Below are 14,340 nucleotides of genomic sequence, written 5' to 3'. Positions count from 1 at the left end.
AAAGTATTGCAAAAAATGTAAAAAAATGTTACATCAAGTATTATGGAAGAAATAAATTAAATAAGTTATTACACACTTAATAAACACATTTATCGTCATTCGTTTCAATAAATTTAGAGTAAATTGTAAGTCTACAAATCAGAAAAATTTATATCGCGTTTTTTAGCTCAGTTAATACCGACTTTACCACTATTATTAGTGCTCATTATTTTGTCGATGAAATAAAAATGAGAGTCAACTCACTCAACCGATTTATAAAATTATGAAAATACGCCTAAAGGCAAACAAAATAATTTTTGCATGAACCGCTGCGTCGTTATTTTTATTTTTACTCTTTATTAAACCAATGACATATCGGTTATGCCACGGAACACAAACAAATAAAAAATTGCATACTTTGCAACCACCGCTCCATACTGTTCAAACATTCCGCCCCACGAATTTTTTATTCCGCTCTCAAAAATTCAAACAGAACTAAACCGACGTTCCCGGTACCTAAAAAAATTTAATTTAAACGGCACTCATATCTGAAACATTTATCGATTTCGTGTTTGCATTTACGGGCGAAATTTCAAACCTACAATAGTAAATATCCAGCCTTAGCACCCTCACATCCCTCGTACACAATAACTTCAAACTCGAACGTTTATTTGGAAATTAACCCGAACAACAAAGCCTGGACGTCGCTGATAATAGGGTCATAAAATAATTTGGGTCAATATTGAGTTCCATACAGTCCGGATTTTCATTCGAAGTGAAATTTATACGTTTGTGTAAGAAGTGACGTTTTCACGGCACAACGGCGATGAATAATTTATGAAGAATCGACGCCACTTTTTAAACATTTGCTCGGGTTGTCAAGAGAGCGCAAAAATCACTACACGAATTTCTATTGTGGAGGCTTATCTGGGAAAGCGTATGTGGTGGTCCATTGTTTGAATTTCGCGCTCAGGTGGGCGCGGTAATGTGACACACGAATAGATAACTAGATTTTATTGTTTGATTTTTTATTATGCTCAACCGGTAATACGCACTTACCGCCCTCGGTGCATAATAACAAAATAAATTTTCTACAAGTTGTAATTAACCAGGATCTGAGTATAGTTTGAACAGTTACACAAACTCTTCATCCCTTCATCATATTTATCTAGCGAACTAGAAGTCACGAAGATCCTACTTTAACGTTTCGATTTAATTTATTTTTTTATAACGTACTACGTGGGGGTAAGTAAACGTTTGAACAGTCGGCTTAAATTAACTGGAGTAAATTAAACTCAATAAAAGACCGTGGTGTAAACGAACAAACATCCACTTTGAAGTTGCCTAAATTCACAACTAATTTAATTTAAATCGTTTAAATGTTTCGAGGTCTTTTATTTAAAATTATTTACGGCGAAGAGAAACTGTGTGAATGATATAATTAAACGAGTTTTATTAAAACAAGGAAGCTTAGTATTTTTTCAATGCAGCGAAGGTTGTTTGATCCTTTGATACTTTTTCCGCTTTTTTTAACAAATTTGGAGATTTTTTAATGAATAGAGGGGCGAGGCTCGCCTTTTAGAGGTCTGCTACTGGCTGTTGCTTATTTTTGGTTATCATTTAACTTTTAAATGGGAATTTAAAAGATTTTTTGCTGCTTGACTAATTAAAAATAAAAGTAGGACTGCGTGTTGTGTGGTGGAAATGCTCTTCAGTTCGGTTTGATGTGTTGTAAATTCAAATAGCACTAAACTGAGTACTGAATTTGTAATGTGGCAATCAAAATAAAGTGTGATCGATATCGAATTAGCCCCATCCAAATCAAATTTTACAAAAATCATTTACGTTTAACTGCTAATAACTTTGGCTTTGATGCTGTTTATTTGAGCAGTGGTGCTTTAATTTGGATTTTGTAATTCTGGGAACGTGGTCATGGGGGCTTTGGTATGTTAATTTACTTATTAGTTACTTCGATGCTTATGATTACTACGGAAAAGAACGCTTACATTTTTCATATATGCATTTTGATTTTAGTTTATTAAAAATAAATATTTTATTTTAATGAAAAAATAGTGAAATTGTGGAAATAAATTGTTACTGTTCTCTAAATCGACAGTATCATATTAAGTAAATGAAGTTAGTGTCGCGTAAATTGTCTGTTGGAAATGCTGGCTTCTTGCATGTACTAGTAGTGTAAATTTTCAGAATTATTCATGCATTACCCATGTTCTTAATTTCTAATTTTTTTTTACTTACTTACATTCCCATCACGTATTATTATTTTAGTAATTTCTGGCTCTTCTTAACAATTTAAGCTAACAATGTAAGATAAACGGGTGTACAATAAAAATATGTTTGAAAATTCAATTGTTTACGCCTTTTGTCGTGATTAGAAAGAGTTAGTCAAGAACTGATAGTATTGATACTGTTACGTTGAACGGCTATTTAAAAATCGGCGAGGGTAAAACTCAACAATTTATGTACAAAATAATTCCAGCGCAACTTGACTGAATTCGTTCACTCTCCTTCTCGAGGTTTCGTGATCGAGATCTTTCTGGACTCGCGACTTCCGCTTCCAGGTCTTTCTTTAGCGAACGCCGTTCGGCCGCCGTCACCGACGATGAGTCACCCATCACCGACACACATACTAGAAAACCCATAGGCGTCGTACCGGGGCGGCGTATGGGTTTATTTCGTAACAATACTAAGTCTAGGAAATGCTATCAATCAAATGTCAATTATCTGTCATCCTGACTGCATTTACGATAATAATGATGAAACTATCGATGCTCTAAAGTATGTTCGGTTATCTACTTGGTCTTCGGAAATAATTACCCTGTTATATATAAATAGACGACAAATAATAATTCCAAGATACCAGATATTAGGTTATGTTTAATTTTTTTTTTATTATTATTATTAAAATGAAGCGCTCGGGCAGAGACCGAAGTCTGTTATGCCCGCGCAAGACGACAATTGATGCAATCACAAATTATTTTAAATATAATAAATTATGGATATAACTACCCAGTAAACACAGTTGTGATGTTGACGTGACAGGTACGTACTCACAAAAGAACAATAAGTACATCGCATGATTATGTCTTAACGATATACCTGGAACGTAAGCTATATAACATCACAATGGAGTACTCATGCTATGTAACAAACACGTAATGTTGACTACATTTACTAGATATCTCATTATTATGTCGCAGCAATATAGCTTGCATATAAGCATTTAAACATCACACTGTGGTACTCTTGTTATGTAACTAACACCTAATGTTAACTGCATTTACTAGATATATCATTATTGTGTCGCAGCGATATAGTTGGCAGGTGAGCCTTGTAACATCACAATGGAGTACTACGGTTATGTAACCAATAAGTAATGTTAACTGTAGTTACTAGATATCTGATTAATATATATATACATGCTTCGGAATGTTTTATTTTTATTAGTTAATTATGCAAAGTGTTTTTCAGTTGATTTTACAAATGGCATGTTAAATCGAAAATTAACGTTTCTGACAGGGCAACAGCAAAAAATATTTAAAAACATACATATCGAGTATTATATAGCTCTATTTTATATTTATTATTTATGTTTGTGTTGCAAGTAAATAGCATATCCATAAACAAAAGATGCTGAGTCTTAAAAAACGAAATTTCTTCACTGTCTTAAATCTTGCACAAGCGAGATGACGCCAATAGTGAGTTGCTCTTAATTTTTTTGTTTTCATATTATATTTCCTGTAATTATGTATATTTATTTATAATTTTATTTTTATATGTCCATAACGACCTGCGCTTTATAAAACAGAACAAGAGACTTAATGCACATAGTTTATAATTAGAATTAAAAAATGTCCCATCTAACAGGTAATACGAATTAAGACTAGTAATGAGACATTATTTTTTAACCTCTGCCTATACGTCACTGCCAAAAAAGAACAATTATACATATACAGAATTTTGAAATGAGCTCGAAAAATAAAATGATATATTTCCTTATTTTATTCATTCTAATGCAAAATATGTTGATCGGCAACAAAAAAATATTTTGTATTTGTTTTTTTTTTTTAGTTATAAGTTAAGTTATTTAAAAATGATTTATATTTCTTTTCTTATGTAATTGGAGTTTTCCGTTAATAAACCATTAATTAATTAAAAGCAACAAAAAGAAAAAAATCGAAATTAAAAAACTAATCTATTTCAAGGTCAGCGATATCGTTCTTAAATAAAAATGAATTAAATAATTTCTTCACTTTGATCGTAAGGGAAACAAATAATAATTTGAATACGAAACAATAATTGATCATCGAGTTTTGTGTATTGACTTTCGCACTCAGTTATAGGTATATCTGTTTAACATTAAATTTTCAAAAGTTTAGATTTTTCCAAAGTAATCTTGGGCTCTAAAATAAACTGGTAATGTATAATGTATAATTATAATTGAGTATTTTCGTGGTTGATCTTTAAATTATTATTTATTCAAAAAATTCACTTAATTTCATATCCGATATGTAACTAACTGAAAACTGATAATAAAGCAGCAGATATGACGAAATAGTGTAGACTTTTTTTAATGTCGGTAATAGAGTGTATGTATAATAACTACAGAGCGGAAAATATGCAGCAAAATTTTGGGAAATATGATCATATGACATGCATCAAATTTATGCAAATATGCAATAACTTTCTTAATATATGCAGAGATATGCAGTTGCATATGCTCCAAAAATAAAAAAAAGCGTAATAACCGAACAAAATTTATTTACAAATTGCAAAAACACCTTACCTTTTATTACAAAAAATACATAAATCACATTGCAAAGTGTTTAATTAGATCTCACTGACAAATAAATGACATTTTTTAAGATAATATTCTTATACACAAAAATAAATATAGGTAAACAGAACGAATTAAAAAATAGTAGTAATCGACTATTTAATTACTATTTTGGTAACAATTTATTTTTAAATATTTTTCGAAATATTCTAACAAAAATTTTTCCGGTGATTCTAAAGTATGTATTTGTAAATAGAAAAACTGCGTACTGCGTCCACAGATGTAAAAATACTTATCGGATTAGAGCAGGCACAACAAAACACAGTTCCTTCTTGAAGAATAAGTTCAGGAAAAGGTTTAATTAATAAATTAATTTGAGTTATCTACATATTGACACACATCTCTATCGCTTTAAACACTTAAATGCAAACTCACGATGAAAAATAATAGGATAACTTCCCTTCGACCACCATAAAACATACCATTAATACACTTAAGTAACGAACAAAAATATTGAAATGAACGGTATTTCCAAAAGTAATTAGGACCCGAATTTACCTGGAAGGATGGCTTAACACCGAGTGGTTCCTCCAAACTACTATAAAACCCAAACCTTTCCCAGTCATTTGAAGCTCAGGACAATATTTGCAATATGATTCATGAAATTTCGTTTTTCTAGAAAAATGCCGATCGAATGGCATTTTTTTTTTTCAAAGTAGCACAAAAATTGATAAAAATGCAAAATATGGACCCGTTACGTGAAATATGCAGCAGAAGGCAAATATATGCAAATATGCAATTTTTTTTATAGCTGTATTCATTTTTAATTAGCATGATTCGTTCACATATTAAATATCAAGACTTATATGCAAAAAATAACGGATATGCAAATTTCATAAAATCCGCTCTCTAATAATAACCAATTCATCGGGTATGTTTCTGTTGTTGTCTTCGTTTGACACCACTGTATTTACAGTATTTAAGCAGGTATACGTTTCCGCCCCTAAAATCCCACGTACGGCATCCTTTGCCTACGTAAATACAGTACCTGGAATGAAAACAGAAACAGAAATAGTTTTACAACACCTTATCAAAATTTAAAAAAACCACTATGGTATTATTTGAAATTTATTGTTAAAGATTATATGGTCAATTAGATGTGGGTCGTCGTATTCTTTAAAAAGTGACCTTCGTCAGTGAGTTCGTAATGCTTAATTAATAATTATATTCAGAGAGAAAAATACAACGGCTTTATTATAAATATACCAAAGACAAGTTTTTTTCATTGTAATAATTTCTAAGAATTATTTCTGTAAACTTGTTTACTTGAAATGTTATTTTGTAAGTACCTGCTTGGCAAATTATAAATAGAACATCTGTAAGGTGACCAGATTTCGAAAGTCCGAAATCGGAACATTAGTTTCCATTTTCATCGTAATCTGATATATAACTGCTTTGAAAATTTTTAGTTGTAATATACTAACAGTACTGACATCTGCTGATATTTAAAACAGTGCTGACAACCGTATCGATACAAGTTTTGTTCCCAATTTTTCACAAAATAAAATTACTATTCATGAAAATTAGTGATTTATCCGAGGATTTATCTTTATTCTTATCAGATTTATAGAAATCGGAACATTCTCGGAACGAATATTTTAATCGGAACATTTATTGGACGAAATTTGAAATCGGAATTATTAGAGTATTGAAATCGGTACAGTTCCGATCAAATCGGAACGTCTGGTCACCTTAAACATCTGGGGTAATATAGAGAAGACCCAACGACACAAACAAAGCCATAAAAATTCTTTGCCCATTGTCCCTGAAACGGGACAAGGTTTTGAAGAGTTCATTCGTCGAATTTTGATTTTATAAAGACGTTTATAAAGCGATGATGGGTAGCAAAAAAACTAGAGAGTGGTTAATTTTGATTTTATTAAATTTATTTTATCTAATGAAAAAATAACGCTCAACTTCTGCATTTACTATCCACCAGATGTTTGGGGGGTGCAGTCGGACCTTTGTTAGTTTGGTTTGTCTATGAGTCGGCCGATCCCTTTTTTCCGTATTTATGGTTATTGCACTTCACACTCACAGTGAAGCTGTCGAATTCCATTTGGCCATTTGGTTCACAACCACCGAACCTTTCTCGTGAATCCGTAACTCACTTCATTTTTAATGCAGTTTTGTGAAAATTGTGTGGGTTGAATTTACACTAGGTAAGTTAATATAATTCTAATGAAGTAATCATTTTAATTTTTACATGCTTCTGTTGTTTTTGATAACTGTACGTAAATAACAACAACAGTTTTTTCAGACAAGCTGGAAATACCACCATTAATCACTGAAGATACTCCCGCTGATTTTGAAGAACTTACGGTGATTGTTTTTGAAAGTGAGGCGCTTTGCCGTAACATGTTGCAAAGGTATGTTACTGCAATTTTTTATGAACTAGGTGCTAATGAACATAATTTTACTCTAGACTTGAAACAAATACAAAAAATATGTGCGAAACAAAAGAAATTTTAAAGGAAACGAGTGAACAAATCTCCAATCGTCATCAAATGTGACAAATCAAAAAGAAAACAGTAATAGAAGATATGCCGCCAAGAACACAGATAAACAAATTTTGAGGAATTAGAAGATTATCTCTGCCTACTACAACAACCAGGTTTCTTTGTAAGTTAAAAAAATACAATTAGTCCAGTCAAATTAGCGATCAACCTCGCAATGAGAGATAATAAGCTGAATTTTCGTATATACCTTCATTTTAGCGTTCTAAAAGTTGTCTCAAAAGTCTCATAAAATCTCGTGTCTGCGTCGTAAGTTATTCAAGGTCAAAGGTCAAGAAAAACATTATTTTGCGATTATCTCGGTTTCTATTGCTCTAATGATGTTAACACCTATTACCATAATTGTAGAGCACAAAATTTGGGACAAATTTTATTTGAAACATTTTTTGATACACTTAATCGTTTTTGAGATAGAGGGCAGTGGGCTCGCAGCGTTCATCCATACATACTGTAATGCAATCAACCGTGAATATCTGTGAATACTACCTTGAATTTTGAAAAATTTGTATTATTTATCAGTTAATACATTGCATTTAATAACATTTTGCATATTTTCAATACATTTATTTAATGATACTTACCTACTTTGTGTAATTAAAAACTCTTTAAATGACATATTTATTGTAGGTATATCTTAGGTTAGATTATTATATATCTTAAAGTTATATTAATTTTTTCAAAGTAAATTTTAAGGAAGTAAAACGGGTTAATATATTTTAATTTTATCTTTATTCAGCAGCTGTACATTTCTTACGATTGAAATTGAATTGCAGTGAAAATCTATAAATTTTTAATAATTTAAAGAACAAAAGTATCAATTTTCTTCTTCTTCACCGTCATCTTCTGGACGTTAGGGAATTTCTGTTTCATCGTCGTCATCTTCGGTGCCCTGAATTGTTGTTTCCAGACCTTCCAGTTATAATCATGATAGAAAAATAAGTATTTAAAAACTTACACATTTTAAAGATATAAATAAATTGAGATATACAATAAATATTTCATTAAATGAGTTTTTAATTACACAAAGTAGGTAAGTATTATTCTATGAATATATTGAAAATATGTAAAATGTTATTAAATACAATGTATTAATTGATTAATAATACAAATTATTCAAAATTCAAGGTATATTCACAGATATTCAGTTGATTGCATTACAGTACGTATGGACGAGCGCTACGCGCCCACTGTCCTCTATCTCAAAAACGATTGAGCGCATGAAAAAATATTTCAAATAAAATTTGTCCCAAATTTTGTGCTCTACAATTATGATAATAATTGTTAACATCATTGGAGCAATAGAAACTGAGATAATTGCAAAAAAACTGTTTTTCTTGACCTTTGACCTTGAATAACTTACGACGCAGACACGAGATTTTATGAGACTTGGGACAACTTTTATAACGCCAAAATTAAGGCGTATACAAAAATTCAGCTTATTGTCTCACATTCCGAGGTTGATCCCTTTTTTATGCTAAAATGACTGGACTAAATATATTTATATGTACTTACATATAACATAATTTTGGATATTATATACAGGTATATGCCTGTAATACTATAACACTTTTTAGGAACCTACTAAACATGACACATTTCGCTTAACACGTTACATACATAGTGGGTTGCAGAAAAGTCTTATAGTGAAGCACCCTGTATGTTATACATACGCGGTGACTTCCAAATAGATTCGGAAAAAAAATCCTTTAATTGTCACACGGATTCAAAGTAATTAAATTGCTGCTCCAGTTTCAAGAAACAAATACGGAACATCTTGTTAAATGTAAATGATGCGGCAATGATTTATTCAGTTTCCATTGTGACTAAATTTTTTCTTTATTTTTGCTGTGTGTTGCTTAGATGAAAACAAATGGCACTGAATGAGGTGTAGATCTTAATATTTTTTCCCCTGAATTAGGACTAGATAAAAGAAATTACTTAAAATTTTCTCTACTTCGTGATGTTTTATTTTCCGAATTTATTTCAGAGTCACTCGATATATACACATAAAAATATTTTCTTCTTTTCTTATTTCAGGAACTGCTATTGTCCCAGATTGTTTGTTCGGTAGGAAAATTCCAAAATGGCTGGGACAAAAACAATGAATATTATGAAAGGTATTTTTTTTTTTGCAATAAATATATTTATTACAATTTTTATTTTTGAAGAAATTACAATGAAGACCCATTCCGCAATAGAAAAAGATGTAGAACAACGCTGCTCAGAGTGGCTACGGCATTATAGTCAACGCCTGAAGAAAGGAAAAACAACGACAGTTTATAGTTTCTGTGTCTTTTTTTAAGTGTAAATTATATTGTATTATTTTCGAATTAGGAAATCATATATATATTTATTTATATTATGAATTTATATTAATTTTTGTATTTTATTACTTATTACATATTATATTTTTTCAAACATTGAATAAAAAAATAATTTACTGTAAGCTCTAAATTTTACTCTCCATATCCATATCCCTAAATGGTAACTAGACTTTTTGAAATGCCTATTCATATCGCATAGATCATGTTAATAAAATATACTGAGAGTTATATGTTTACGATGTAGCGATATATACGTAACGTCTATGTCCATTTAATACGTTATATTGGCGTTTAAAATAAAACGTAACAGATACATCAAAATATAGAGAATCTAGCGACATACTAACACAACGTTATGATGATGTACCAGCGAGCACGTCTCTAGTCTGAAACAATGTGGATGTCACCAGTATGTTACAAGCATGGGTCACTGTTGATTACATTACATAGCACAGGGAAAGCAAATGTACGCAGTTTGGGATGTAACAGCTAACAAGATCGTAGACAGAGTTAAGTGGCATTAACATCGCTACGAAGTAACTGTGTTTACTGGGTACAACTATCTACGGTTTCGAAAGGTGTCGTAGTTGACCTTAAATCTAGGAACGGAAGCACTTTCAACAACTTCAGGGGGTAATGCATTCCATTCGGTGAATACCCTGTTAGTGACGAACGTCTGACGAATGGAAGTCCGAAAATTGTCCTTCTCCAATTTGAACCGGTGACCTCTGGTTCGTCCATCAATGTTGACAGGAAAAAGATGTCTGATAGGTGAACTAATATTTGTAAAAGCCTGAAATGTTGTCAACATGTCACCTCTTACACGCCTGTCGGCTAACGATGGCAATTTCATAAGATTAAGTCTGTCAGGGTAAGAGGGGCGCACTTGTCCGTACGGTATTCTTGTGGCACGACGCTGTACAGATTCTAGTAAATTGATATCACGTTGTAATGTTGGAACCCAAACGCAGTTGGCATATTCTAATATCGGTCTAACATAAGTTTTATACAGTTTAGTTACAGTATTTACATCAGCTTTAGCAAATGTCTTTCCGAGAAGATATAGTATCTTGTTGGCTTTTTTCACGACTTTTGTGATATGTTCAGACCATGTCAAAGTAGACGTTACGATAACACCCATATCCGACAAAGAAACACACTTGGTAAGCTCGGTGCCGTTGATATAATAAGTTTGCTTTGGATTGTCGCTGCCTAAATAAAGGATATTACATTTGTCCGCATTAATTGGAAGTAACCATTTTAGTGACCAGTTATAAATAGTTGCTATATCCTTCGTTAAGACTTCATAATTGGAACAAATATTGTAGATTTTCAAATCGTCAGCATACATTGCCCAAGGAGAAATTAAGCAGTCTTTTATGTCGGATACATACGCTAAAAACAACAAGGGTCCTAATACAGAGCCCTGTGGTACACCGCTCAGAACTGGAAAAGGAGAACTAAACATATCACCAACCTTAACCTTAAATATTCGGCCAGAAAGAAAAGATTCAATCCACCTGAGAAGACTATGTTGGATTCCATAATGTCGTAATTTCAAAAGGAGTCGGCGTTTCGGCACACGATCGAAAGCCTTCGAAAAATCAAAATACGCGATATCTACTGAGCCACCAGAATCGAGTTCTCTAGTCCAGTTGTCTAAACAACAGAGCAAATTGGTCGCTATGGACTTTCCAGGTGTGAAACCATGTTGCTCACGAGGTATAACCTGGTGTGCTGTTAAAAACGCCACCAACTGATCGTAGATGATACATTCCATTAGTTTCACTACTACTGAAGTTAAACTTATAGGCCTATAGTTCGCCGCATTAAACTTGTCCCCTTTTTTGAACACAGGTGTGATGGTGGCAGTTTTCCAATCGTTTGGCAATCGTCCTGACCGAAATAATTGCTTCATCAACATGCAAAGCGGGCGAGCAAGGGAACTGCCACACTCTTTTAAAATTTTTGCACTAATACCATCAGGACCAGGAGATTTGGTAGTATCTAATTTGTGCAATTTATCTTTTATTAAATCGTAGGAAAAGCATATACCACTAAGACAATCGAAGTTATGAGTAGTCAACAAATTCGGTATATCCGCGTCTGGTTCAATTGTGAACGACTGAGCAAAAGTTTCAGCAAAAATGTTGGCTGTAACGCAATCGTCCTCTATAATGTGCCCGGTTGCATCTTTCACCTGCGGCTTTCTGACAGGCCCTGATAATTTATTGCGAATGTAGCTGTAGAACTTTTTGGGATTTTTCTGATCGGCAATACTTTTTTCATATTTATGTTTTACATCTTTGATGATTGACGAAACGCGGTTAGAAAACGCACGATGAACCTTATAATCATCTTCCTTGCCTGTTCGTTTAAAGGTTCGCCAAAGTGAACGTTTCTTTTTTTAATTTTAATATTTTGTTGTCAATCCATGGTTTAGAAGAAGATGCTTTGTAAGTGATGGTGTAAGAATACTTATCAGTTGCTAGTTTTAAATGATTTTTAAAACTTTCCCAATTTGTATCAACCGATGGATGGTTTAAAAGGGTTGCCCAGTCTACAGTAGACAAATATTCATCAGCTTTTTTAAAGTCAACAATCCGCTTTTGTAAGGTAACAGTTTTAGATCTCGCTACAAAACAAAGTTGGAGATCTAGCTTTAAAGTTACATGATCAGATTTGCCGAATGGGTTTAAATAATTCAAATTTGCTAGTGAAGTATCATCAGACGTTAAAATCAGATCTAATGTAGACGGTCTTTGGTTCAGCCTATAACGGGTGGGTTCATTAACAAGTTGGTTCAAGTTGCTATTAACTAGCAGATCTATTAATAGCTGCGAAGATGGACTGAAATGTTGACTCATATTTAAAGGCCAAGCTATGTCTGGCATATTAAAGTCTCCGAATACAAAAAATTTATTGTGAGTAAAGGCAAGTTGCGACAGAGAACTGAATAAGTTATTATCATCAGCAAGCAGCACTGGTCTCGGAGGGCGATAAACACATCCCAGGACAAAAGTAACATTTTTATTAGATACTTTCAAAAAAAGTGAATCAATGCCGAAAGTATTAACATTTATAGGAGTTACCGAAAATTCTGATAAAATCTGGTCAGAAACATATATACATACACCCCCTCCTAATCTATTAATTCGATCACTTCTGAAAAGAGTGAAATTCGGCACAGAGACGAAGCTGTCAGGTATACTAGGAGATAACCACGTTTCTGCCAACAAAACAAATGAAGGATTGTTGCAAGAGATAAACGCAATTAATTCGTCATATTTGGCGAGAAGAGAAGCAATATTCGAGTACACAAGAGAACTAACAAAGTAATTACAGTTATTTTTATTATTGAATTGAAGCATTTTGTTGCGAAAGATCAATATCTCTCAAGGGAACGTCAGAAATGTCAATATTTCGTAGTTTACCGCAAATTTTCTTTAACCTTTTCTGAATTTTCTTACAACGATTCTTTATGCTTTTGTGCTGAACAATAGGAAATATATCAAACAGCATATCTATTATACCTTGCACGTCAGTTGTGTATTTATGAGCCAGTTTCAACAGATCAACTTCTCCAGTTGCTTTTTCTAGAAACTCAACCGTCTGCTCAAAATTGAGTGGGTACTGGGCATTCTCAAGCAGCTGTTTCGCTGGATGCAGTAAGTCAGAAACAGGGGTTAAACTTTCGGTGGAATCTGAAGGCTTAATCCTTTTCGTTGGTTGCTCTTGCTGAGTATTTTCCGCATGTGATCCAAGTGATAAGTCCAAGGGATTTTGTTCAGTTAAACTGTCGTCCTGTGTAGGGCGCTTAGTTCCCACTTCTGGTGAAGTTGCTGTCTGACTACCGTTACTAGGACTCTCTATAATAATGTTGGTAATGCCGGTATCATTGGGGGAAGACGCTGTAATGGCACCCGGACAGTCGTTTGCTAGATGTCCAGTCAATCTGCATTTGAAACAAATGTTGTCATAGCTCATGAAAATTCGGTAGTTCGTTTCGTCGTACTTTATAACAAGTGAAGACGGAAGATCTATTAACTCGTTAGGTTGGACATAAATCTGTCGACGAAAACTTAAAACATGTTTGTATAATGCTATGGGGAATAGACGGACAGACATTAGAAAAAATAATACGCTTTGCAGGATTAAGCAAACGACGTACATTTACTTCAGTACCGTTGACTTTAATAGTAGAATATTCTGAAACAATTTGATCTACATAGGATTTATGACTCAGATAAATGCATATACGATCGTTTGACATTCGCGACGCGAAAATAACATTTTTTGATGTAACTATATCACCTATAGCTACAACATATTCCGTAAGTTTTACATCTTTAATAGCACTTAAAACAATAGCTTGGTCTTTAGCTGGAAAAAGAGGAGAACAAGGATTCTCCCCCATCTTGAAAAGGCGCTCTTATGACGCCTTTCCCTTTTGGGAATATCCTCGTCTTCCGACGAGGAATTTTAAATCCACAGTCACTCGCCTCAGTAAGAAACAAGATAACAGCAGGCAAAAACAGTAATTGATAAGACTTACGGGATTTCAATTAATAGAGGTGTTAAAGAAAATCATAAAATATGTTCCCATACACTGTTGTAAACCTCACTGTACTGTTGTTAAACTAACCGTAAGTGGCACCACAATAAG

General features: G+C 33.0%; 2 protein-coding genes across 2 annotated transcripts in view; one reads left to right on the top strand and one right to left on the bottom strand.

Annotated features, from left to right (window-relative positions):
- The window catches only part of LOC135132182 (neuropeptide CCHamide-2 receptor-like), a 225,983-nt gene that overhangs the window by 30,476 nt on the left and 181,167 nt on the right, over positions 1-14,340 (top strand). The gene's annotated exons all lie outside the window — the stretch shown is intronic.
- On the bottom strand, positions 11,321-14,091 carry LOC135131690 (uncharacterized). The gene is made up of 5 exons (XM_064059536.1): positions 13,846-14,091; positions 13,208-13,742; positions 12,187-12,903; positions 11,432-12,041; positions 11,321-11,357 (listed from the first exon to the last, which is right to left on the bottom strand). The coding sequence occupies exons 1-5, from the start codon at positions 14,089-14,091 to the stop codon at positions 11,321-11,323; spliced, it is 2,145 nt and encodes a 714-aa protein (XP_063915606.1).

Source organism: Zophobas morio, unplaced genomic scaffold, assembly GCF_036711695.1.
Source record: "Zophobas morio isolate AGI-343-1 ecotype UQ-CSIRO unplaced genomic scaffold, CSIRO_AGI_Zmor_V1 ptg000021l, whole genome shotgun sequence".
Classification (NCBI taxonomy): Eukaryota; Metazoa; Arthropoda; class Insecta; order Coleoptera; family Tenebrionidae; genus Zophobas; species Zophobas morio.
The sequence above is the reverse complement of the archived record's forward strand: the minus strand, read 5'-3'. Positions and strand labels throughout refer to the sequence as shown.